General features: G+C 46.0%; 1 protein-coding gene across 5 annotated transcripts in view; it reads left to right on the top strand.

Moving 5' to 3' along the window:
- U2SURP (U2 snRNP associated SURP domain containing) overlaps positions 1-27,647 on the top strand; it is a 1,877,492-nt gene that overhangs the window by 1,661,972 nt on the left and 187,873 nt on the right. For all 5 annotated transcript variants that reach the window (XM_069618259.1, XM_069618256.1, XM_069618257.1 and 2 more), the window contains one exon: positions 16,400-16,515. In XM_069618259.1, coding sequence (XP_069474360.1) covers positions 16,400-16,515 — 116 coding nt within the window. The remainder of the gene's footprint in view (positions 1-16,399; positions 16,516-27,647) is intronic.

The raw sequence follows: 27,647 nt of genomic DNA, 5'->3' as shown, positions 1-27,647 counted from the left end.
TAACAGTTCCTTTTTGCAAAACGGAATAATGGGTTTCGCTGGGAGTTAGAGTTTGTGAAAGATAAGCAATCGGATGTTCTAGATTATCCTCGTATTCCTGCTTTAGAACTGCTCCAATGGCGTAGTTAGAGGCATCCGTTTCCACTAGGAAAGGTCGATTGATGTCAGGTTGAGCCAGGATGGGTGCTTGTGCAAACTCTGTCTTTAACCGTTGAAATGCTTCATCTTGGGCTGCTCTCAGGAGAAAGGGAGTATCTTTTCTTTAACAATGTAATGATCGGTTGAACTTTCTCAGAAAAGGAAGGTATGAATTTCCGGTAAAAGTTGGCAAGTCCCAGGAAGGATTGAATCTGTTTCACGGTAATTGGAACAGGCCAGGATAGTATGGCTTTTACTTTTGAGTGGTCCATACCCATTCCTTCTGGACTAAGGGCAAATCCTAGATAGTGAACAGTAGAGACATGGAAAAGCATTTCTGGGGTTTAGCCAGGAGCTTGTGTTCACGTAACTGCTGTAACACTGCCTTAACATGCTCTTCATGCTTAATGTTAGGCAGAAACCTGTGCAGTTCCCTCTGGGACCACTGCAAAAGATTTAGGACTACAGTTAAACCCACTTGGTAGCAGTCTGTACCACACAGATTCACTTGGTAGCTGTGGCTGAGCAGTCAGTCTTCCCTCAAGAAGCGTTAGGCAGTATACAGAGTATTCACAATAGGTCAAAAGAACATAGTAGAACAATTAAACAATGACCAGGGCTTGGTGTAAAAGAGATATAATTATTTATTTAAAACCACATCTAGAAAAACACACAGGCACTAATAGTAAGCAATCCAAAAACACGGTCACTAAAAGATATACACTCCCTTCAAAAAATATTAGACACGTCTTAAGTAAAGGGGGCTTAAGTAAAGCCCCACTTATTTTCAGACAGCTGTGAGCGCTTAACGTAGATGGCACTCTAATAATTTGTTTAAAAAAGGGAGAGAAAAGCAGAGAATAAATTGGAACAGATCCCAACACTTTTTCACGAACACAACAAGAGAGGAAGGCAAGTAACACCGTGAGTTTAGAGTCAGTAGGCCGGATCCACTTTAAGAGGATCAAACGAATTGTGTCCAAGGTCACGCAGTCGCAGTGCACAAGAGTCTTGTCAAGGTTCAAAAAGGAGTTGGACCAAAGAAAGGGACCAGTTAGGAGGTCAAGGCGGCCAGCCCAGTCCAGAAGGTTAAGGGGTTATTATTACCTTGTAGCAATCTTTGAAAGGGAGGCCTGGCGGACACGGTACCATAAAGTGGTGAGAATACTCCAGCGGGGCAGTTGTCCCCGGCAGCGGATGCAAGTCGGTGCTTCGTCCGGGGGAAGAGAGGATCTCGTCGTGGAGGAAGACAGGAGTCTGTTGCACTGTCAGGGAAGAAACCAGCCGCAGAGTTTGTCAGGTAAAAGGATCGGTCCTTTAGTTTGCGGTCCAGTGGTAAGTGGCTATCCGGTTGCCGGGGTGCTGGACACGGGCAATTCGACCACTTAGCCGGTCGGGGGTCCGAAGAGAAGAAGGTAAACTGGTTGTGCCCACCAGTCAGGGGAACAAGCCTCTCCAGCCGGGAGATTTTCTCTGTCGTCGGGAAGTGGTGAGTCGGTTCAGCAGGGCTCCACCGGTGGTGTCGTCGTGGTAGGTTGGCTTAGCTTCTCCCTCGTCGGATTCTCAGGTCCTGTGGCGACTTCTGAAGTTCCAGTCCCCAAAGCCATGCTTTAATGCAGCATACCCCCATTCACTCAGCCTAGCTGTCAATCAAACATGCTAAGTGGTGAGCCGGCCGGCTCACCACTTGGGCCAATCACACAAGAGAGCGACTTGAGTTACCAAGGTAACTCAGTCCAGGGTGCCTAAACCCCCTCCCACACCCCCTGTGGTACCCAGACAGAGTGGCACCACTTTTGGAGGCTTCTGTGGAGAAGCCCGGCAAAAGGTGGACAAAGGGCTCGTCTTGGGTTGGAGTCACAGAAGAGAACACAAATGTCATTTTAGAATCGAGTCCTGGCAAAAAATACCAACCGGCGAATTAATATTAATTAAATAAACCGGCGTTATGTTCGAGGCTATGAGAATTAAATAATTAAAGTTGGTAGCCTCGAACAATGGGAAAATCCCATAGGAATATATTCGCGGTCGAATATAAAAAGTAGTATCCACTGCCACCAGCCAAAACTCGATCAGGGGGGACGGAGACGTACCCCCTCGACTAACAGACCCCAGGGCAATCGAATTGCCCTGACCAATACGTCCACAATATGATGGTTTGCACTGGTTTCTGTTAATAATTTGGGACTAGTAAAGCCAATGGTGACTTTACAAGCCCTGGGAGACAGTAGTCAGTCCCAGGTTATGGAGTCTATGGTGGGGTGTCACTATGACACCCCTGTGTTACTGCACGGAGGGTGCTGTGTAACACACATAGTAACAACACATGAGACCCTATGGAGTAAAGGACCCCATAGCCCATAAAACACATTAACAGTCAAAGGAACACCATAAATCATGTCCAAGAGTGGGAGAAAAAGAGTCTCACTCTTGGCAGGAGAAAAAAACAAACTCCAGAAATCCAGCAAAGCTGCTGGGGGACTCACTAGGTTAGGAAATTCAGCCTAAAGAGTGAATTCTCCCTAACACTTAAGATGGTCCTTAGAGAATATTAGGATATCGTCCAGGTAAACTATGACGAAGAGGATCAGTATATCAGAAAACACCCGATCCATGAAACGTTGGAAGACCGCTGGGGCATTGGCGAGTCCGAAGGGCATTACCAGGTATTCAAAGTGACCAAAGGGTGTTCTAAAGGCTGTTTTCCATTCGTCACCCTCCCTAATACGGATCAGATGGTAGGCACCTCTGAGATCCAATTTCGTGAAGACTACAGCTCCTCTCACCGCTTCCAGGATATCTGAGATTAAGGGCAATGGGTAGCGGACCTTCAAGGAGCACTGATTTAAACAACGATAATCAAGACAAGGCCTAAGCTTTTTAGTATCTTTCTTAGGAACAAAAAACAACAAAGCTCCTGCTGGTGATTTGGATGGTCGTATGGTGCCATTTTCAAGGTTGGTATCCAAGTATTCACGGAGTGCCATTTTCTCTGGTTCGGATAAAATGACATTCTTCCAAAAGGAATCACGGCTGAGGGTTCAGTATCCATAGCACAGTCTTCAGGTCTGTGAGCGGGTAGGGCCTGAACTATGGCAGTTGAGAACACATCAGTGTAATCCTGATAGGCCCTAGGAACCTGGATGATATTTGAGACCATGAATTGGCCTTACTGGTCTGTCAGCGTACCTCCAGAAGATGTTGGCGAGGAATCCAGGGATAGACGATGAGACATACAATGCTAGGAACCCAGGAACAAGGATCCTGCTGCCCAGTTGATGTATGGGTTGTGCTTTTCTAAGCAGGGCATATCCAGTACCATTGGGTAATGAGCAGACTTTATGATGTCAAATTTGATCACCTCTTGATGATGGTTTATCGAGAGCGGGGATCTCCTTGGTCTGTAGGGTTATGGGTCCTGAAGAGAGAGGTCTTCCATCAATAGCCTCTACAGGTTGCGTGATGCCTCGAGTTTCATATGGAATGTGGTGGGTAGTGACCCAATCTTGATCTATAAATATCCCCATTGCTCCACAATCCACCAATGCCAAAATGGGGTAGGTTTCGTTCTTGGATGGCGATAGAAAGGCCTGTAAAATCACAAGATTGTTTTGCCCAGGAGAGTTCAAGGATGGAATAGATGTGGAGCAAAGATCTCTCTCCCGAAGCTGTGCTCCATCTAGGATCGGGAGCTGGCGTTTCCCGAACGCCGTGGAGGAGCTAAGGGACATTCTCTCACTAGATGTTTGTCTGAAGCACAATACATACATAGCCCAGTGGGAATCCGTTGCATTCTTTCTTGTGGGGATATGGGTCCGCGGAAGGCCCCTAGTTGCATGGGTTCTGGGTCGTTAGTGGGGGCAGGAGTGGGCTCAGCCTTCGAGGAAGATTCTACGGAGGTCTTTTGGAAAGGCATTCTAGTCTTCTTCTTTTCTGCCTTCCTTTCCTGGATACGGAAGTCTATCTGTAGAGAGAGGTCCATAAGAGCCTAGAATTAACCTGGGCGAGCCACTCTGGCTTGCTCATCTTTTATTTCTTCATTCAGTCCTCTTAGAAAAAGGGTAAAGCAGGCTTCTGAGGACCAATCTGCTTCTTTAGCCAGTTGCTTAAAGCGTGTCATGTATGTAAGCATATCCTGGGAACCTTGTTGGAAATCCAGTAGGCGTTCCTGGGCACTATATACCTGTTCTGGGCAGTCAAACGTGGTCTTTAGAGCCTGTACGAATCCATCGTAGTCATCCAGGAGGGCATCTCCAGAATTAACTAAAGGCGTAGCCCAAGTTAATGCATTCCCGAAAAGATGCGAAATCATAAAGCCCATCTTTGCCTTGGGGGTAGAGAAGTAGTAGAGCTTAAAGGTAAAGTGGACTAAACACGAGTCAAGGAATCCGCAAAGGGTTTTTGAAGAACCGTCGTATTTATCTACTACTCCGCCCAGTAATACGCTTTCCTTGGTCGTGGAATCACGGGACAAGACTAATTGTTTTAATGCGGCATTCTCGGCTTTAAGATTCTGCACTTCAGTTGTTAACTCCTGCATGCTGCGCATGAGATCTTGAACTGCCGCCTCCATGTCCGTATCAATTTCAGTTTGTTAGCGTCTCAATCTGTCACAGGATTCCCCCCTTCTCACCTGTCAATGTTGTTTACTGGAGTTCTTTGAAGGAGTCTTCTTGCGCTCAGTTCGGGTCTTGTATAACCCTGTACGAACGTCCTCTGGTTCCAGCGTGCTTTCAGCGTTCCGACTCCTGGAACGTTCAGAATGTCCGGGAAATCCTGGAAGTGATGAAGAGTGTACTCGGAGACCGGCACATGGAGGTCCGGGATACAAGAGGTTATAAAGAGAAAAGGAATGAATGAGGAAGGAAAAATAGGGCCCAGGAACCAGGAATCAATGAAGTCAGCGAGAGCGAACTATGGCAGCACATGTCTAGCCACTGCAAGCGGTAGCGTGTAGACGCGTGGGGCCACGGGGCGTGGCTTCTTTATAGAACGTACTACGTCCGACGCGGATGCTGGTAAACAACGTTCTGTGTTTGACGGCCATGTTGGAAGTACTGCTGAGTGTAAGCCCCGATGTGGCAGGGACCAGGAAGTCCAAAAGGGACGCGTCCGACGGTTCATGACACGTGTGGCCTATGACTAGCCCCGCAGCCACCTATGCACCTGGGCCCGGGATGCGGGATGGCTGCCGGGCGACACATGGGGCTGCATGGCTCACCACGTAGTCTGTATCCGACTCCATTTTGTGTTACACATGGACTCCATTTTAGAGCAACCAATTTAGCCCTCACTGGGACATACAGTCTGCAGGGCTGCAGCTCTCCCCTCCTGCTGACTGCGCACAGCGAGCCCAGCGCTTTCCTCACCCCCCTCCCCTTGGCAGCTCTGCTGAAAGTCCGTTCTCACGGGAGACTAGGCACGAAGAAGCCACATTACAAACATTGTATCTTTCACCTTCCGCAGTACATCATTGAACTACCCATGACCAGATCAAGAGCTGGGGTCTGAGAAAAACAACCCTGTCTCTATGAAGCATGTCCTGCCCCCTTACCGGCCCCTGCATCTATGATATGTTGTGCGGAACCCTTAACCCTGTAATCAGTTTTTAAGTGCCGGATAAGAATGCCAAGCCTGTGTGACACCCCGGTTTAACCATGTAGCTCAGCCATCTAAAAGGACGATAAATTAGTTTAAAGCCTATGAGATTGATTGCACATATCCAAGCAAGATAACGTGCATCCTCCCAGATTGCACATGGACCCACACAGTGTATGCTCAAATCTTTCCATCATTGATCAATGGTTACTGTTGTAAACCATGCAAAACGATGTACAAGTCACAGTGTATTTAACCTCTTACGAAATGTATGATTTAAAAAATATCCACACTGAGTGTAATAGGTGCCCACTGCATAACAGAATGTCCCTATAAGTAGTCACTTGATCCTTGAGCATTGAATTATGTACTGTACATTGTAAGCAAAGCATTGTGGACTGCCAATGCACACACACTAACCAGTTCCTACCTCATTTATATAATATAAGCTTTTATTATTTGTGCCTCACGCTCCAATGTGAAGTCTCAGTTATGTGATGTTAAACAAGATCTCGTGTTCATAGATTTTATGCTGAAAACATGGTACCAATGATAAACGAGAATGCGAATTACCTATAAGTGTTAATACTTTTACATAATCTTTGATGTATATGTATACGTGCTGGCTCGTTCCTACCCCTCGTTCATATGGTATGCATGCAACCCCATAAGGCAGACGGAGTAAGAGCGCCAGGGCCCTCTTTCCCATCTCCTTCTGGACTGCATATTCAGCCCCCACCCTCTGCCCTTCGCGTCTGGGTCGGCGGTTAAAGGCCCATGCTTTATTCCAAATGACCCTCCTTGCCTTCCCATAGTGTCTACACTGAGAGTTTGCTTTTCCATCCCCCCGGCCCCCTGACACACGATGCCTCCATAAAAACTGCTGTGGACATAAAACTACTGGCAACAAGCCCCTCCCACCCCGCCGCCTTTTTGATGTACCATCTATGTGCCCCCTGACCTAGTCTCACCCCAACCCCGACTGACCATGCTGGTCATATATTTACTCTTGTACTAACATACTATAAATATGTCCCCTTTAGATCTGACAGAAGCAATTGTTGGATGCAGTCCAGACATGTGCCCACTAACCGAGCACCTGAGCTCCTAAGCAGCCTCTTTATCATACAGTGTTTTTATAATGATACGTTACAAGAATTTAGAGTTATGGGCCGTTTTCTGTGTGATGTAAGATTAACAACCTTTATTCTTAACAGGGTAGAATAAATTGGAATGATTAGTGAAATAGTATGTGTGGCCGCAAGGGCAAATATTAGAACTTTTCACGGTGTATCAACTTGGACATTTCATGACCGGACACTCCACCCCGATGAGCTCAGCTGACCCACACGCCTCATCTCGACACCATGTGACGTCTCACCAATCAGCAAGAACCGACATTTGTATCCGTCGTCTTTGCCCAATCCCTTCAATTCATGTAATCCCTAGTCCCCACGTCATAGATGACGTGATTACACCTGCCAGGAGGGTTAGAGAACTGCAAGCCTTGTGCTGCAAACCTCCTTTTCTGAAGTTCTTTTGTGAGAAAGTCTTTCTTTAAGTCAGACCAACATTCCTCTTGAAGGTGGTTTCAGAATTTCTTCTGTCCCAGTCTCTTGATTTGCCTGTCTTTTATCCTCCTCCGCACCCCTCAAAGGAGGAAGAGCGGTTCCACCTTTCTATGTTGCTTGCACGTCTGACTTTAGGAAATCAGACCCGTTTTTTTGTGGCCCATTCGTTGTCTAGAAAAGGCCTTGTCGTCACTAAACAAACCCCGTCTCAGTGGATTATTTTATGCATATCCAAGTGTTACCAATCGGCAGACAAGGAGCTTCCAGCGGGCATTAGGGCCCACTTGACCAGAGGGGTGTCAGCCTCTACGGCCCTCCAGAGAGGAGTTCCTGTTAGGGATATATGCCGTGCGGCCACTTGGTCACCCTTACATACCTTCACCAAGCACTGTGCCTTAGAAGTTGCAGGGGGAGCTGATGCTAGGTTTGATAGGCCAGTTCTATAGAATCTTCTGGTTTAAATCTTTATGCCCTCCTCCATTATCCCCTTGGGGAGTCTATCATGATGAAGAATCTGCAGGAGAAAAGCAATCCATTGAAGGAACCTTACTGTAATGTTCTTTCTATGGATTCTTCTCCCACAGATTCCTCATCGACCCTCCCATCCATCCCTGCTCAGAAAGTTCTGTGGTTGTCGCTTCTGTCCAAACGTGAAGGCATCTGCTGATGGTTCTGGGATGACCGTTTCTGTTTTTAAAAAACAAAAAACATTTTTTCTTCACACATTGTTGTTGGTTTACACTGTTAGGGTGTACCCTTGTTAACGTTTTAACGGCTGGTTAGCCTCCTGTTGTTTTTCTTCTGCAGCGTTCAATCGCAAGGGGAAACGTTTGGAGGAACTGAAGCATGGGGCATAGTGACATGGTTTATATACGACGTCTGATGTGATGTCCGGAGCCAACGATCAAGAATCAGACAAGATGGATCAACGATCCATGAGTCGAGGTCCACTATGCCCCCTGTTGAAAAGTTTCCGAACAGCAGAGTTGGATGATGGATATCTATCATGATGAGGAATCTGCGGGAGAAGAATCCATAGAAAGAACATTATGGTAAGATAATTTCTCCTTCTCTTTCCATGCAATCTTGTTGTGCTGTAAGGCGCTTTGGTGTAAAGCGCTATATAAATAATAAAATACAAATACAATCTCTGATAGTTAGGTTTCCCTGTGCGTTATCCGACATAAGCATCACCCTTTTTTATTGTACATTCATAGTCATTAATCTCATGGATTACGGGGATACTACCTAATATATTGCCACCAAACCAACAATTATTAAAAGCAGTCACATTCTTCTCCGTCCATAACACACAGTTCACAGCCTCATTAACGCATATATTACCCATCAGTTTGTCATAATATCATTCATCGTCCTTAGTGATTCCAAATTGTAACATTTTATGATCACTAATCTCTGTAAGAACTAACTGAAGTCCATTATTCTTTCAAATAAACCTCCTGATAGTAAAATGTAGTCTATCCAAGAGGTTCCGCTTCTATTTGTACAAGTAAAGGGGAATGATCTCAGATCCCGATATCTTAGTAAATTGTCTCAGATCCTGAATAGCAAAGAAGTTGTGGCAAGATCCTTCCCTGTAAGTTGGATCTTGCTCAGTGTGTTCTATCCCATTGACTTCATGTTGATTCATAACAGTATTATAACATGTATCTGTACTGTTCCTACCTCCATGTAGCGTCTGGCAATTTAGGTCTCCTGCAATAATGTAGGCAGCACCTTGCCATTCTAGTAGCCATTCTGCAGTAGCTCCCTGTAGAGTAAATAATATAGTTTTCAAACATATTTGGCCTGGCAGATAATATACATTAAGAAAAAGAACTTAAAGAATTAAAAGAATTTACTGGCTCTAGTCAGGGTAACAGTTGCCGCTATTATATTAGGATTCTTTTTCTTCAACTTAAACTCTTTTATGGGAAAGTGTTTTTTTGCACCTGTGAGAAGCCCTGCACAGGGCCTTCCTTTATTGGGTCATTTAGCTTTCCTCTGTAGTGTCTGGTGTCCATCCAGGGAATAGCAATCCATCATCCAGGTTTCTTGTATAAATATATCTGATGTCAAGCTATACGCCTGCCCCTTGGAGTTAGTCATAAAGGAATTGTATCCTCTAGTGTTCGAAGAGATGACTTGGATATGTTTAATTCTCTCTCATTTATCATCCCCTTACATATTCTTTAGCCTTCTAACTTGTTTTGTCTAGGTTGCACTGGTTCATGGCTGCAAGTATTTTTGGGTTTGAATATCAAGATTCTGGGACAGTAAAATGTTACCAGAGGCTTCAGGGCCTCATGGCAGCATGTGATCTATATGTTCGGCATGCCTGATTGGAAATAAGATGACAGCAACCAGATTTGAGCAACTCATGGAATCTGCCCCAGACAAGCAATTGCAGCACATTCCTGTAGAAGCAACCTTGGATCAAGATCTTCTTTGGTGGTCAGATCAAAAGAATATCTAACAGGGTGCCCACTTCAAAGAGCGTTCCACCAAACAGTGCACCACCAGACTCTTCCCTGACCAGCTGAGGAGCCACACTGCGTGGCCTGAAGAGTCCAAGGCCTTTGATCCGACCAGGAGAAAGCACACCATTTAAATGTCCTAGACCTACAGGCTATCTTCAATGCCCTACAAGAATTCCTGTCAAGCATCTGCGGGAAGACTGTTCTAGTCCAGACGGACAGTTTGAATGTAATGCTTTACATTAACAAGCAGGTAGGCACCAGCTCAACACCCCTATGTCAGCTTGCGATCTCCATATGGCAATGGGCAGTGCTCCACAAAATGGTGCTCAAGGCAATCCACCTGTCAGGAGTGCTAAACACAGAAGCAGATCTCCTAAGCAGATTACAACACTCAAGCATGAGTGGGAGATGAATCAGTGTTAGAGGAGTTCTACTGGCAGTAAGACTTTAGTAAGCTATCCCAGTGGTTTGTTGATCCCCAGCTCTTAGTATCAGTCTATACTAGCTCAGGACCTTGGTAGTGTGGCAGAGCAGTCAGGCTTATCTTAAGAGCTGTAGGTAAGTACATTGAATCTTAGTTAGACAGGCACAGCAAAGAAGCACTTACACATATATTTATATAAAAGATATATATATTTATTATATTTATAACAGAATCACTTTAAATACTTCCGACGTTTACGATAGAACACTTAGGAATACTAGATAATACACTTCAAAGGGCACTTTCACTTTTGTGTTTGTTCGCAGTTACTTTTGTAGCAACTTTAGAAAGGGAAAAGGTAAGGTTATTGTATTATCGGTTATTGCGCACTCATGGGCTTTTCTACTGATCATACAGTAATGTATTTACTCTGCAAACACATACAGAAAAGTCACTTAAAGGAAGGAAAATAAGTGGTTAGTGCAACATGAGCTTAGTTCAAGGTTCTAGAGACAGTTTCTTCCCCTGGCAAGACTTTCAAGTCCAAAAACGCAACCCTAGCTAGAGGCAGTTCAGAGAGGGCTTGTAGTCTTGGCAAACAGCAAATAATGAAGAGTTCCTGCGGATTTCTTCCAGTGTCTAAAGTTATTGAAGCAGCAAGTTAGCAACTAACAACAGAGACCTAAAAACCAACTTGAGAAGGGGACACAAGCAGCGGCTTGGGTCAGAGGTGAGAGGGGGTTGCCCTAGACACCTCTTGTGCACTCCAACGCTCTGGAGCAACTTCTTGGAATCAGGTAAGCAATACCTTTTTCCCCACAGTACCTTTGGTTTGAAGAAAGTGTTTGTGTTGGCTTCTCCGCGATGTGGCAGCTCTGGACCCGACCTCCGGATTCCTTGGTCTGATGACGAAGGCAGTACAACGGACGGTGTCTCTCAGCAGCAGTCTCAAGGGAGGACCTGTAGCATGACTTTCAGCAACTTCTTGGTTTACTCTGCGGTTTTGGCGCCTTTTCAGCAGCACCAACAAAAGACATGGATCGTCCGGGCAATCTTCCTTGCTTCCTGCAGTCCCACACTCAGGTGAGGGGTTCTGGGCGAGTTGCAACAGATCTCTGGAGGACCCTTACAGGTTCAGCAAAGATTTGGACGCATTTGGCCTTTCCACAACGATGCACTCGAAATGGGAAGCGGGTCTCCTGGTATTGGGTTTGGCAGCTCTGGAAGCTCCTAGAACCTTGGGAGATGGCTCATTTCAAAGTTCGTCTTGGGATTGGTTGTTCCGATCATCCAAAAGGAAGGAGTCCTTCTCATCCAAGCTCCTCTGACGCTTAGAAAACGAGGTCAGGACAGCAATGGTCGCTTCACGGTCTTGCAAAGGGTCTGCAGGCATCTCTGGTTGTCTTCTTCTTCGGTTAGTTCTGTTTCCTGTGGTCGACATGCTATACACTCCAGAAACCTCACTTTTTATACAGTTACAGCACACACTCCTTTGCAATCTCTCTCATCATTTTACAGAAAGGGGTGTTTGGCTGTCCAATCAAGACAGCCAGAGCCCCTGTGGGAGCTGGACCTATTCAGGCACTCTGGCAGACAAAGGGCAGGGGGTGGATAACTCCTCCCATACTTCCTGCCTGCCCAGACACTCTGAAGCCTAGGAGAGGATACCTACTGGTTCCTGCCAAAGGCAAAATACACACACATACCTCTACCACACATAATGGTAGAAGAAGGGCTAACAAAGAACATCCAAGTTAGTAATGGTGAAAAAGGAAGGGGGGGCCGCAAGTTAGTACTTGGGTGCCCATATTTTGCAGTACCGGGGGTATGGACATAGCCTGCAGTATAAAAAATGCACAATAGTTGGTAGAACACGCCCACTACCACCAGCCATAACTAGGTGATTGTCTAGGCGACTAAAAAGTCACAGGAGCAGAGAGAAAGGGGATACTAGGGGTATCCCTTTGGCGCTCCACTGAAGGTGGTGTGTGCCAATCTCTCAGACTATAGAGTTTTGGAAGAGGCCCTATCTCTCTATCCTTAAGAACTGTAGTTACTTAAGGATATAGAAAAATAATCTTAAAGGAGGACCCTAAGGGTCCCCAGCAACACTTCCCATAAGGAGCTGAGTGCTCCAGTAGAAAAACACAGATGTCTTTAAGAGCTATGGAGCAGACAGACTTCATAGTACATGTGAATACAAAGAATGAAGTTCCAAAAGACAGAGCCCACAAGAATGAATGAGTGGGAAAAGGCTCCACTCATTCAGGATTGAGAGAGAAAGATCCAGAAGTCCAGAAAAAAGTGCTGGGGGTCTCACTAGGAGAGGGGACGAAGCACCAAAATGATAAATCTCCCTAACAATCACTCAGCGATCAAACCAATGTTTCGCTCTTGGGATCTCCCCACGATGGACCTGTTTGCGACAATTCAAAACAAAGTGTCCACTTTAAACCTCCCTCGGCGGGATGGGAGCAGAATCATTGGGAGATGCTCTGATCATTCCCTGGACACAACGTTCATCTATGCGTTTCTGCCTGCCCCTCTGATTCTCAGGTTCCTAGCCAGGTTGAAGGCATCCAAAGGCGCCAAACTCATATTGATGTTCTCACATCGGCCAGTCCTCTTCTGGTACCCTGAACTGGTAGGGTTCCACAGGATTGGTACCTTTCCCATCCTGCATTTGCACAACCTGTCACGCCAACATCAGGGCAAGATTCTGCATACTTGCCCTCATTGGCTCCATTTAGCTGCCTATTCACTTAGGCCTATCCTCGGAAAACATGAGAATTATCAAGGCTGCTAGGAAGCAACTAACAAGGTCTCAATATAAAATCAAGTGGATCAGATTTTGCCACTGTACTTTGGGTAAGAACATCAAACCTCTGATGAGTATGCTGGACAATATGCTATCCTTTTTATTGCTCCTCGCATCTTTGGGGGTCTGGGTCGACTTGTGCCAGACCTATTTGGCAGCCATTTCAGCCTACCAGAACCTAGGGGATTCATCCTTCTCTGCTGCAAATCCTGTCCTGCTGAGACATGTGGAAGGCCACCTACAATGACAAATCTGTTTTGAGGGGACTGCAACCAAATTAGTCTAGGCTCCACACGCTGCCCGAAAGTGCAGACTCAATATGCTACATCCAGTCAAGAATAGCACATTTTTTGCCCCGTTGGGGATGTCGTTTTGGAAACTTTTGAGCTTGATGAACTAACTATCATTGGAGAGAATGTGTTTTTTTTTATTACCTTGATGTTTTCTACCTTTTTATCAACGCACAAGCTCTTTGTCATCGTTTAAGAGGCCCTATAATTATGGGCTCACATGCATTTTTGTGTACCATTAGGCGATAGTGCATCGCAAGCACTCCACTACCAAATCTATTTTGTGGGGACCGGGACCAGATTAGTCCAGACTCCATGCGCTGCACCAAAGCACAGATTCCACATGCTACATTCAGTTAAGCACAGTAAGTTTACACCGCTGGGGATGCTGTGCAAGCGACTTTCGAGCGTGTTTAAATAATTGTCCCGGGTACAGACTACTATTTAGTACATATCATTTGTTTATCATAGATCATCGCCACAGGAAGCTCTTCCCTGAGTCCACAACACAATTCCCCGCTATGATGAAGGCCGTTATATTCACTGCCATCCACGTTTGCTGAAACAGTCGCGTCGACTTTTTATATCGCACAGTGTAAATTCTTGAACACTGGGCACTTAGTGTACGATTTCAACGTATATAAGTTTAATACCCCATAGAAAGTGTAAGGGGTTGTACTAGTATGATGTTTGCTTTGTCTTTTTATGAATTTGCACCTTTGTATGTTAGTTATTGTTTATTTTTTTGTTGGGAATGTCTGATTTTCACTCTCCTCTGGCAATTGTTAATTTGTACTTAACATTGTACATTTATGTTTCATTTACCAATCATTAAAATATTGGTTTTCGCTTTGTCCGGGCCCGCCATGATCATTTGTTTGAGATATATATATATATATATATATAACTCCTACAATTACATCCAGATTTTAAACAGGCAACACAAGGTTTGGGACTTGAATGTCATTTTATTTACCCAGGCCCATTAACCATTTGAGCCAGTGGCATCTTCTGATTTTAGGTTCCTATCCTGGAATGTTGCTCTGCTGGTAGCTGTCACTTCGGTTAGGAGAGTGAGCACGGCTTTTTTATCATCCGAGCCTTATACCTTTTTTAATAAGGCAGGTTTCTCCTCTGTACACATCTGGCCTTCTTCCCAAAAGTGTTGTCCTCCTTTCATATTAATGAAGAAGTGTTACTTCCAACCTTTTTTCCAGACCATCAATCCTCGTCATACTCTGTCCTGCATTGTTTGGATGTCCGCAAGTCTCTCAAATTTTATGTACACAGAATATAACAGTTCAGGAAATCTGACGCCCTCTTTGTTACTTTTGGTGGTCAAAACCCAGGATCTAGAGCATCCAAATCTACTATTGTGAGACGGCTGGTATTGGCTGTTAACCATTGCTATGCCTTACAAAGATTGGCACCCCTAAGGATATTCACGCTCATGCAGTCAGGGCTAAGTCTACTGCGGTCGCCTTCGAGCAACATGTACCATGGAACACCAGCAGGCCTGCCACGTGGGTCACACTGTCAGCTTTCTGCAAGCATTATTGTCTTGATACTAGCTCCATAGCTGATGCCAGGTTCAGTCAGCCAGTCCATCAGAATCTATTTGTTAGTTAAGCAGCCTCTACCCGACAGTTTTCATGCTACAAATTCTCTTATTAAAATGGAGGAAAGGGGACGGGATGTAGGATAAAGAAATAGTCACCTTAATGCTGTGCCTCTAGTCCATAGTCCCTTTTCCTTCACACTTCCCCCTCCATTCCCCGCAAAATTGATTAACTTGGAGATTAGCAGCCAACAAGTGGGAAAAGGACTGGTGGGCAAAGGCATGGGGATGGAATCGGCGTGGCCGGGCATACCCCTGCATGCTCTAAATTAAAGGGAATGTTTTTTCTTTTGCTATGCCAAAAAGGCTCTGGTGCCGTCCCCGTGCGATGCACTCCCATCAGTATGGAGGAAAGGGGACTGGGAGTACGTCAGTCACTATGTTGAGTTACTGGGCCTCATTACAAGTTCGCCGGTCTGGGAACTACGGTACCGGTAAGCTTGCCGATACCGTAGTTTCTGGACCGGCAAACTACGAGTTGTGCTCGCGGGTGCATTTCTGCCCGCCATGTCAAACCTGGTGGGCAGAAAGGCACCCGCGATCACAGCATGTGGGATGCACAGGCACTGTTCATAATGGTGCCGGTGCATCCGGGCTCCCCATTACCATTGAGCCCTATGGGGCTCAGATGGGAAAGGGGAAGAATATTTCCCGGCGCCCAGGAATGGGCAAATACCGGGTCCGGCAAGGCCGTAATGTCCCGGTATTTGCCCATTTCTGGGTGCCGGAAAAAATAAAATACCGGCGGCACCCGTGCCTGTAATACAGGCACCCGTGTCTGTAATACAGGCGCAGCTACCGCCAGCCTCCTAATGAGGTCCACTGTTTCTTTATATGTAGCCTCCCCATCATTTTACTTACATTTTCTAAAGAGAAGCAATAAGATGTTCATATTATTTTTCCCATACCTTTATGTGACTGTCTTATATTGCATCTTAAAACAAAATGCTACCCCCCTAAGAGTTGCCCTTGACTCTTCAGCTGTTGATACCACTAGGCGAGCTAGGTAAATGGTATGGGACACCATGTTGCTTAGCTGGGCAGTATTTTCCTCCCATCCCCTGAACACAGGAAGGAAAGAACAGTTGTAGCATTAGGGATGAATTTTGGGAAGCTGATGAATGCAGTATCTGGATGTCTGCATGCATGTGCCCATGCTTTACGTTTTGCATTTTTAATGTTGTGCCAAATGTACTATGCTACTGTACTACTATGCAGGTATTTCACAGGTCAGGAGGGGACTAAGTACTAAGAAAATGTGTAACCTGTGTTTTTTTATAAATGATGCTCCAGATTGTGTTAACCTTATTAATGCTATCTGGAACTATAAAGAACCTGAAATCATTAAGGCCAAAAGGCTCCTGCTTCTCTAAGGACATCTCTATGACAAACCATTAAATGCATTCATGCAAAATCAGCAAAAGTTACATTTACATATCACTTTACATGTTGTATTGTTCAGGAAAAAGAGAAGGAGCTGGAAAGAGAAACAGAAAGAGACAAAAAGGATAAGGAGAAATTGGACTCCAGGTTCAAAGACAAGGATAAGGATGATTCTACGCCAACACGCAAAGAAAGGTGAGTCCTTTATAAACAAATGCTTTCAGAAGTGATCTAGTCCTGAGAAATTTCAGGATAATTTACAGATGTAGCAAATATATTTTTTTAACATTTTTATCAAAATATTTTTTCAATGTACAGATTAATTATTTAGTGAGTGTACGGTTGATGGTCTGCAGTGATAGATCTGTTATGAATCTCTTAATCTTCTTTCTTACTTGTCCTCTACTGGTTCACTCATCTTTTTCCCCAAGTTAGTCTTCATCCAAGACCTCACTAGGGATGTAACTTTGTGTTATGCCAGTGAGAGACCTTCAGCCTTCAGGGTGGGTTGAGAAAAAGGTACCCCATGTTTTCCTTGGTACATAACGTTGCCATGTTATTTATGTGAGCCAGTGAGAATGGAGGCCATAATAATACATTGCAAGTTACTCCGGCAATTGCAAATAAATAGCAGTTGGGATTAGTACTTGAGCTCTTACCTTAAAAATGAAGAGTTTTCATTACATAGCCTAAATTTGTGTAAAAGGATATGGACTTGCTCATATCTGTTTTTGACTGCTCTGTGCCCAGGAAAGCTAGGGTACAACAAGCAGCAAAGGCCAGATCCACTTCCTGGCGGTTTAACTGAGAAATATCTCAGTAATGTTTATATGATGTTTCCCCCCCCAACGCCTGAATGATTGGGTAGCCACCAAATATTTGAAAGGATGCAAGATTGTAATTGAAAACATAGTTTATGTTCCTTCCTTTAAGATAGAGGAATCTCCATCTAACTTTTTATCATTGGGAAGATTCCCAAAATATCTTAAAGAAAACCTGACCCTGAAGACTCTAAGGAACCTTTGCTGCAGCATCCTGCCCAAAAAACCACCCTGACATGGGAGCCCTGCTGCAATCTACGGAGTCTATCTTTCATAAGACTACAGTGAATCACAAGCAGCTGATGCATTTTTCTAGAAGTCCTCAAATGAGGGCTTATGCAGACCGACCCGCAGTGTACCTGCAGGATTTCAAGGTAGGCCTGTCTCTTGAACTAGCATCTTTGACTGAGCAGTCTGGCTTCACTTTCAGTGGATTGCATCCTCCCACAGGGTCCTCATCTTGATGGATCATCCCCAGTGACAGCTGCAATCTGAAAACTTCGACAGGGGGCATAGTGCTGCTCGACACCTTCTCTCTGACTCACTTGCCTCACCTCCATCCCTCCTCAGCTCCAGAAATGACATTGACCATCTTATTTATAGCATACACTATGCCTCCTTACCTCAGTTCCTTTTTTCCACATGCTTAGCATGCTGTTAGGAAAACAAATAGTCAAGAACATTTTCAGGTGTCACTATGTTGGGCTCCAAGCCTTCGGGTTTCAAGCGCTGCCAAGACTGCATCTCTAAATGTCCATTACCGACTCATATAATAGTTGTGTGTGGTGCCTGTGGATGGAGCTTGACACAGAAAAATGCGGCTTATATCAGCCACTGAACTCTAAGGCCTTTAGAAAAAGATCTATGAGGTTGGTGCTAGGGCGACCCAATCAAAGTCGCCTGCCTGAATGCCAAATTCTCTGGGGCCGACAAAGGCACTCAACCCGTAAAAGAAATGTGGCTGGCAAGGCAGGTGACACAAAAAGGTAAAAAGGAGATCCAACTCTCACAGTGAGTCCCACCACTCCTCTTACTCTTCGCCCCACAAGAAAAAGAAGCACAGACATAGGTGGGAGTAATCCGACTCATAAAAAGAGAGGGGTACACCTACCCCTCGAATGGGGCATAAAGGGTGGAATATAAGCAGCAAATGCCTGATTTGTCTGACTTCCATGTTCGGTCAACTGGCACAAAACCATAGGAGAAGGGTCTCACTCCCTCGGGCTTGACCCAAATGAGTTAGAAAAACTCGACAGGATTCCTCGGTGTCACAATAATGTCCACTGCTGCCCAACAGGCTCCATCAACCTCACAGGATCGGGGATATGCCCCAGAGCGCAGGTCAGACTATTTTCAGTTAGTGCAATCTATCGATCACGTGCCTAATTTCATGGCGTGCCAGGTGGAGCTGCTTGAATTTCCATCTGCCATTCATGACATTCGCAGGTTAGGCATGCCCCACCTCCTCCCCCCCTCCCAAAGGAGGCCCATCGAGGATGCTACTTCAATATGACCTCACAGATATATTTGCTACAGGCTTCCAATCGAAGATGGCTCTTACACATCGTTCACAGACCCAATATTGTCGCTATGGCAGCATCCATGTTCAAAATATTCAAGTCTGCCCGGTTGGATCAACTCTTTCTCTCGTTGCACCCGACCCCCAACGTTCTGGTGAGCCAGGCCGCAACCGATAACTCCAAGACATCAACGCCGAATTTGCTAGCTGACAGACTGCAAGAAGATGGCCACTTTGGCAAAGAAGATTTTTGTGTCGTGAAGACTTAGTCTCAAGGCAGTGAACGCCTATTGTGCACTTGTGAAATTCCCTAATATACTTTGGAACGTGGTGTCAGAAGTGTCCATGCATTTACTGGAGGAAGTGGTCAAAAACTGTTTCCTGGACAACATTTGTAATAGCAAGGAAGCAACTTGCCAGGTCCTTCAAGCTGATCTGGATGCAGCAGATTGCACTGGTAGGGCCATGGGAACGCCGACAGTCATGCGCACCAGTGCTTACATTCGAGGTTCCTGCTTTTTTCTGGAGGTTTAGGTGAAGCTGCTGGATAGGTGCTTTGACAGGGAGTATTTATAGGGCCTAAAGCTGACGAATCCTTTGAGAAATTTATGGAATAAAGGATTACAGCTAGGTCACTAGGACTAGCAGTCAAGCATCCTACCACATTTTCGTCTTTCTCCTTTGGGTTGAGAGGTAAGGAGTTCTGCCGCTACCCTCCCTGTGTGAGGAAGGCCTAGTTACCTCAGACAAAGCAAGCCCGGAAAAGATTTTAACCCCTCGTCAGGGATCAAGGGCAAGTAAAGTGTCAGATTGCTTCAGCTTCAACGATGTGAACTGCCCCAAAACCACATTCTCCAACCATGCCAGCCTAGTTGGAGGAAGAATCACTGATGATCTAGGCAGTTGGTGGGAGATTACCTCCGATGCTTGGGTACTCCAACTGATCAATCTGGGCTACTGCCTGCCTTCCTAAGCAGACCCTTGGGCAATCCACCAACTCTTCCCTTCAGACCCAAAGACAGAGCTCAGGGAGGAGTTGAGGTTGTTGCTGGAGAAGGAAGCAGTGGAGGAAGACCCAGCCAAGGACAGAGGTGGTACTATCTCCATTTCCTTTAACCCAAGAAGAGGGAGCTCTCTGCCCCTTCCCAGGCCTCAAGGGCTTGAACAATTTCTTGAGGAAGGACAAACTCAGGATGATGACCTTCTGCATGTTCTACAATCACGGGACTGGTTGGTGTCATTGGATCTGCAGGGTCCTACATGCTGATTGATCAAAAGCACAGGCATTTCCTGAGGTTCATCTGGGGCACACATTATCAGTTCAAAGTGCTCCCTTTTGCTTGACCTCTGCATCCAGGGTGTTCACCAAGCTGATAGCAGTGGTGGCGGCACACCTTAGGAATGAGAGTCTTTGTCTTCCCTTATTTAAATCCGAGGTCAATCCCCAGAACAGCTATCAAGTCCTCTCGAGGACACTTGTGCACTGGTTCAGAACTTGGACTTCTCCCTGAATCTTTGGAGGTCATACACGACATTGGTGCAAAGGCTCTAGTTAATCAGAGCTGACCTGGATACCCAGGAAGGTGAGGGGGAGGGAGGGATTTTCTCCCCTGAGGATGGAGTCACCAGCATTGGTCAAATGATCATATTGCTCCAGAACACAGGCAGGTTACCACCATTGGCTTTTCTTTGCTTCCTCAGTCTCATGGCAGTCTACATTGTTCTACTGCCAAAGGCCAGTCTAAGGATGTGCTCCACGATGACAACCACGGATGGCGAGAAACTCTCAGGAGCAACGAATATGTGCCCTCCAAACCCAGAAAAAAATCACCCCATCAGCTTATGTACAGCACGTTTTGCCACTTCCCGCTCAGGCAAGAGGCTACTGGACACACCCCCTCTGGATCCTTCACAGAAGCATGCTGGAGCTGCAGATGAGAGAGGACTAGGCAGTTTATTAACGGGAGACTTTAAGGCACAGAAGAGAGAGAAAGAGAACTGTTTTCCTTACCTCCCTATGATGCATCTGTGTTATGGTGGCACCCCTTCAAGAGGAAGCAAGGTGCCTGAAGAAACAGTACTCTTCCTCTGGTAGGGAAGACGAGTATAAATAAAGAACGTGAGCAAACATCCTGATTGCCTGTGATGATAAAATCAGGAAGCATGGCGATCTTCTTGGTGGCGTGGCACTAGGCATTAAAGACAGTAGAGAGAACGCTAGCATGGCATCTCATTGCTCTTTTTGTATCACAATTCTCTTCTGGGGCCTCCGTCTTCATGGCTGCACACACCACGTTGCAACTATCAGAGGAAAGGAGCTAAGGTATGTGATATCACAAAAGTGTGTTATGAGCTGCCGCAATGAGAGGAAAGGACCTATCTACATTCTTTCGAAGTGATGTGGCTTTCATCCCCGTCTGCTGCCTCTTCAGCAGTTTCCAAATGGTGGATAGTGAGGGGTACAGAGGCATCATGGGCTCATGTAAGTGAGGGAATAATACTCTGGGTATAATAGGATCCTGCCAGCTCTCCTAATCCTAACCGCTCCCCTCAGTGGCTACTGCAACGTCAGTGATTGCAATGCTCCAATGGCCTGTCATTAACAGCCGACTGGGAGAACATGATGGTGGGGGAGTCATTCTGCACAACCTGGCTTGAGACTCGGGTGGTCACGAACGTGTCCCTTAAAGACTAGGCTCTCATTACGGAGAGCTGCAGGTGAGCAGGCTCTGGTGCCAGGTGAAGCGGCTATGGCACATCAACTTTTTGGAGATGCAGCCTTTGCGCCTGCTATTCGGTGGAAGAACGTCCTAGTTTGACTAGACAACACAGTCACAATGCATTACCTTAAAAGGAAAGGGCGCATGCGGTCTCTGCCCCTATGCAGGAAGGCAATGCAGCTTTGGTTCTGGGCATTGGAGAACAAGGTTTTAATCTCTGCAGCTCTTCTGGCAGGGAGAGAAGAATGGATTGGCGAATGCAGACAGGGTTCAGTCTCTCCTGAGTTAATTTGCCCAGAGGTCATTTTGAGGATCTACTCCATTTGGGAAACCCTGTCCGTGAACCCGTTTGGAATGAACGAGAACCCGAAGGGCAAATGGTTATGTTCAGGGTAATTTTCCCTAAGGTGTGGGGGGGGCAATGCGGGATGCCTTCTTCAGGAGTGGATCTTTGATTTTCACTATGATTTCTGTGAGGAACCAGGAATGAGGCATGGACACAGAGACTTATTTATTGACAAAAGAAAAGGGGTTTGGTAAATGCTTCTCTGTCCCTACACTAAGAGGTGTTTGTCTACCTCAAACAAAACAAAGGGTTGGTGGGATGTCAGAATGTCCAAAGTTAAACGTCCAGTGTCCAAAGTACTATTCTCATATTCTAAAAATCAACTCCACAGTAAAAAGGGAAAATTAGCCTTATTACGGGTCTGGCGGTAACCCCGCCGGTGCTACCAGCAGGCTGTCGCTGGACCAGTAAAAACATACCAGCGCCTGACTTCCCAGTGCCACCAGCTCTTTACGAGTTCAGAGGCCAAGAAGTCAGGCACCGGTAAATTTGTTAATCCCCATTCCCATAGAGTCTCATAGGACTCTATGGCAGTGGGGACATGGAAGCACCGGCACCGTTGGTAACGGTACCGGTGCTTCCGTGACGGGTTTGCCTACCGTGACCGCTGCGCCTGGCAGGGTCAGATCTGTATAGCACAGCGGCTCTGGCAGGCAAACGCGTAGTTTGCATATCTGTAAACAAGAGTGCCGGTGAGCTTACCGGCACCCTGGTTTCTCCACTGGTAAATGTGTCATGAGGCCCAATGTCTTTGTCCTTTGATGTATAAATGTTCAAAAGGAAAATGCGTAACTCTAGCACAGTAGTTCCAGAAGGATAGAGTTCTTTGTTCCAGGGGGGTTCCCTTCCCCTGGTTTTCTCTTCACTCTATTTTGTTTTTAAGAATATGAGTTCCTTGAGTTTCTCTTGATCAACAACACAACCGGTACAAAAAACATGACTCTTATTCTTTATCCTGTTAGGATACCTGGTGTACTTTCCTGACAGGTTTTCACACCTCTTCTCTTGATCAACAACGCAGCTGGTAAACAAAGAAACTTCTGTATCTCAGTAGGATACCTATGGTACTTCCTTGCCAGGTTTTCACTCTTCTCCTCCTTGGTTAAATGCAGTCTTTTTTGCTAGACCTGATTTATTCTTCTCAGGACCTCTTTAGGTGATGTATTTCATATACACTGTTCAACCTGTCCTTGCCTAGTGTGCTTCCCTACCAGGGCTTTCTTCTATAACCATACTTGCAATTGCCTGGTATACTTTCCTGCCAGGGCTATGCTATATTCACACACTTGCAACTTCCTGGTACACTCTGCTGCCAGGGCTTTCTTATATATGTATTACCCTGCCCCTTAAATGTGCCTGGTATACTCTCCTGCCAGGGATGTTCTCATGTGGGCTCTGTGCACACTTCCAAATGTGATAGTCTCTTCTGTTTGCTGTATCTGAGAATGTATCTGCCTGCTAAACTATCCTGCCAGGGCTTCTCATATATGTGTATTGCATACACTCTCAAACTTGAAAGTCTCTCACTTGTGTTCTGTTCTCCCTTTTAAAGAAATGCTCACTTGCTCTTTCTCTTTCATGTGCTTCATTAACAATTATTTGTGTTTGGCCTAGCTGCCAATACGCCCCAGTGACCGTGCTTCCCTTGGGTAGACTCCTCGACTCTTGCTGGCATACTCTGTTTCTCCTGCAGCAAGCCGGTGGCAGTCATACAGCATTTCTTTCCTTCTTGCCGCCTCTTTTCCTCGGCTTCTCTACCTTTCGGTTCCTGCTGGGATTGTCTGCGTTGTTTCAGGCATCGGTTAGGCAAAGGCTGACTCCTAAGACTTGCAAAAACCCAGGAGCCCTCTGTTGGCTTCTGGCATTCCTGCAACGTGTTCTCTCTCGCAGTCCACTTCTCTTTCCCTTGTCCTCGAGCTGATTGGCTGCATGGAACTCTCTGTCAACCCTACAGTCTCTTGGTCTGTATCGAGAGGAGCAGCTTTCTCATGCCAGCAGCGGGCGTAAGTCAGCTGCTTTGCCGGTTTACATTTCCCGGCTACTGGTATGCACTCGCAACAACTAGAACGCAGCTTGTGCTCTTGGCCTCTTTTGATCTGTATTACTAGACTCATCTTTTTCGTCACAGTATTCTTGTAGTTATGGGAATGGAAGTCTTGGTAAGTGTTCTCATTGTTCTTTAAAGGCAAGTCAGCTCTGGATGACTTGTACGTAGAGTCTGAGAAGGGGAAGGTGTTTTTATGAGTCTTAAAATGCAAGTCAGATTTTGATGGCTTACATGCAGATCTTGTGAAAAGGTCTTCAGTACCCTTCCTAGCTGGACGAGGGGAGGTATAACAAAATGCCATTAAGGCATTGGGCATGGATGGGGTATCCTCAAAAGAAAAGGGGGGAATACCACCTCATGTCCGATGATGCCATGATACACTCGCTGAGGCTGTCTCCCCCCCATGTGATCCTCATATAACCACTCCCAGGGTCACAATCAGGTAGCGGCTGCCGTCCACTGGCCACATGGAGAGAAGTCGCTGCCGGGAAAGAAGTTGGAACCATCAGATTCATCACAGTTCCCTTCCTTCCGATTCCATTCATTCCATTGGTTCTCTGGTGGGCGGGGTGATTCCAAGCTCTCCTTGTCTTAATCGGCCCGGATTGGGGGAGGAGGACATGGTACTGGACCTTCTGAAGTGTGCCTTTTGCCCATCTCGCTGGCTTCCTAGGGGGTCGCCTTTTGCCCATCTCACTGGCTTCCTAGGGGGTCTGACCTCTTCTTCGAACCCGAAGGATCTAAATTTTAATGCGTGGCTCTTGAGAGGCTGAGGTATAATGGCTGGGATTTGACAGATAAGGCTTAGAGGTGTTAATGGCCGCACACAGGCCTTCTACTAGGTATATTTATGGGTGCAGATGGAGAAAGTGTGTGGAATGGTGCAGAGAGAGAGATGTGGACACCCAATGCTGTTCCCCACCTCTGTGGTTGTAGAGTTTCTGTTGTCAGTGACCAGGCAGGGCTTACAGAAGGGCACAGTCAAAGGGTTTCTGGCATCTCTCTCCCTTGCAGAGCAAGGATCTTTCTTTATGGTCCCGGTGGTGGCCCCATTTTTGAAGGGACTTGTGACCATTTTACCTCCGACACCCTTAGCTTGGGATCTTGATTTGGTTTGTTCATTTTTGATGGTGGCCCCTGCACTCAACATCTATCAGATTACTAATTTTAAAGACTGCATTCTTAGTGGCCATTACATCCGACGGGAGCACAAGTGAGTTGCAGGCCCAAAAAGCTTTTTTAAGGAAAAGGTTACAATAAAGGTTAGCCCAAAATGTTTGCCAAAAGTGGTCCGATTTTGTTTTACATGGGTTTTTTCTGGCTTCCCATCCTTTTAAGGAAGAGGAGAGACTCCATAGGTTAGACCTGAAGAGGGTGTTGAGTTTTTACCTAGCAAGGATGGTTCCTTTCCACACGGATGACCTGCTGTTTGTTACCTTTTCACAGTCAAGGCTTTGCGGGGCAGTGACCAAGCAGACCATATCTGTCAGGACACTTCTTTGCATTACAGTGTGCTACTAGAAGGCACGAGAAAGTTCCACCAGGTCTCTGAGCCCACTATAAGAGGAGTAGCAGCTTCTTTTGCCCTACGAAGGGAGTGCCTGTAAAAGATATCTGCCAAGCCAGTACATAGGCTTCTTTGCACACCTTCTCAAAGCATTATAGTCTGGATCTGTCTTAGGCAGGGTAGTATTGCAAAGTTTCCAAGTCTAGAACTTGCAGACCCCTTCACATTTTACTTCTTTGTGAGTCTCTCAAAAGGAGCAATCTATGGGAGAAAGCAATCCATTGGAGGGAAAATGACTTACCAGTAATGTTCTTTCTAATGCATTGCGTTCTTTGTAAGGGTGCAGAAGTAAGGCTGACACAGAGGGGTCATAGTGTTTGCTTGTGAGTGAAAGTGAAACACTTGTGTATGAGCGCGTTATAAATGCCATATCATATCATATAAACTTTTATTCAAGGATAAAAAGGAAAGGAAAACCCTATCCTGCCCTAACTCTTAAGAGGGTTTTGTTTCCCTACCTTAACTGAAATAACTAGTGTCAGAATGTCCAAAGCAAAAGTCATAATGTTCAGTGTCAAAATTCTAAATCTGTCCCTTACACAATAAGCTAACTAAATCCGAGAACATGTCTTCTTGGTTCAGCGGGTTGATTCCCCTTCTGCTGGACAAGAAGCAGTTCTTGTCTTAATAGGATTTTCCAAATATGGTTTCAGCCAGTTCTTGGCTGTTGGGGGAAGTGTCTGGCTCCACAAGCCTTTGTCAGGCTCAACACGTAGTTCCTTAAGGCCCCAGACCCTGGTTGGCTGCTTTGACTTCCTCTTACTGTATACTGAAGAACAGCCTGGCTGTTTCCCAAGCTATAGTGCATCCATGACCGTGGTGGGCAGACCAGGTTCCCTATCACCAGGTACTGCAATGAAGATTAGCCTGGAAGCACTTTTGACGGGTCCTTGACCCTGGTGTGCACACCTGGCTCCCCCGAATTAGGTACTGCGTCAAATATGATTAGCTTGGATGCACTAGCAAGCTGAAGGGGGTCCTTGACCCTAGTGTGCAAATCGGTTTCCCCCTCACCAGGTACTGCGCAAAGAGGATTAGCCTGGAGGTATTTACCAAGCTGAAGGGGGTCCTTGACCCTGGTGTGTAGACCTGGGTCCCTTTCAACAGGCACTGCGACAAAGAAGGGCGGCCTGGATGCACTCATCAGGCTGTAGTGGGTGATACATGCTTAGTTCACTCTCCTGCCAAGCACTGCAAACTGTCCATCCATTTCTCTTTATTTGGGTGAGAGACTCACAATTCTGACCTCAGTTTTCCTTTCTGTGTTCTTGGTTCACTCGCCTGAAAATATTGAAAAGGTGATAGCAACATGCGCGGGAAGTGAGAGAAATATGGTCGGTGAAGGAGAGGGAGGAGTCAAAGTAAATGCCTAGATTACGAGCATGGGCAGAGAAAGGAAGATTAGCGGGTGGAAAGTGAATAGAAGGAGGAGGAGAAGGAGAAGGAATACTGTTGGAGGGAAAGAATAAGACTTCAGTCTTGTCTGTATTGAGAGAGAGAAAGCGGCATGACATCCAGTTTTTATTGGCTGTAAAACAAGAGGAGAGTTTAAGATGGAGGTCAGGAGTGAAGGAAGAAAATGAGAGGAAGAGATGATAGGGGCGAGAAGGGAGGTGTAAAGAGAGAAAAGAAAAGGGCCAAGGACAGAGCCTTGGGGTACACCATAGTCCAAGGGAAGAGTAAAAGAGGTATGACCACCCCAGGAGATGGTAAAAGAGCGGTGGGAGAGGTTAAAAGAGAGCCAGTTGAGGACGAGCTTTTGAAACCTAAAGAGGAAAGAGTGTTGAGCAGTAAGGGTGATCAACAGTGTCAAAGGCTGCAGAGGGATCAAGGAGGATGAGGACAGATGATTGCTTGGAGTAGCGAGCAGTGAGGAGGGGGTTGAGAACCTGAGTGAGGGCAGTCTCAGGGGAGTGTTTAGGGCGAAAGCCAGATTGAAAGGGGCGAAGGAGAGAAAAGTTAGTAACAAACGCAGAGAGCTGAGAGTAGACTATGCGTTCAAGTAATTTAGAGAGGAATGGAAGAAGAGAGATTGGACGGAAGTTGGATACAAGATGAGGTTTAGCGGAAGTTTTCTTCAGAATAGGGACGATAGTAGCATGCTTGAAGGCGGAGGGGAAAGTAGCAGAAGAGAGACAGATATTGAAGAAGGAGGTTAGGTAAGGAATGAGGGGAGGGTAGATTTTAGGAATAAGGAGGGTAGGGATTGGATCAGAAGGGGCAGCAGTGGGATGAGATTTGGACAGGAGAAGGGAAACTTCAGACGGAGTGACAGGAGAGAAGTCAGGGAGAGAAGTCAGTCATACA

This window comes from Ambystoma mexicanum, chromosome 10, assembly GCF_040938575.1.
Source record: "Ambystoma mexicanum isolate Mex_15411 chromosome 10, UKY_AmexF1_1, whole genome shotgun sequence".
Taxonomy (NCBI): Eukaryota; Metazoa; Chordata; class Amphibia; order Caudata; family Ambystomatidae; genus Ambystoma; species Ambystoma mexicanum.
This window is presented reverse-complemented; position numbering and strand designations above follow the sequence as displayed.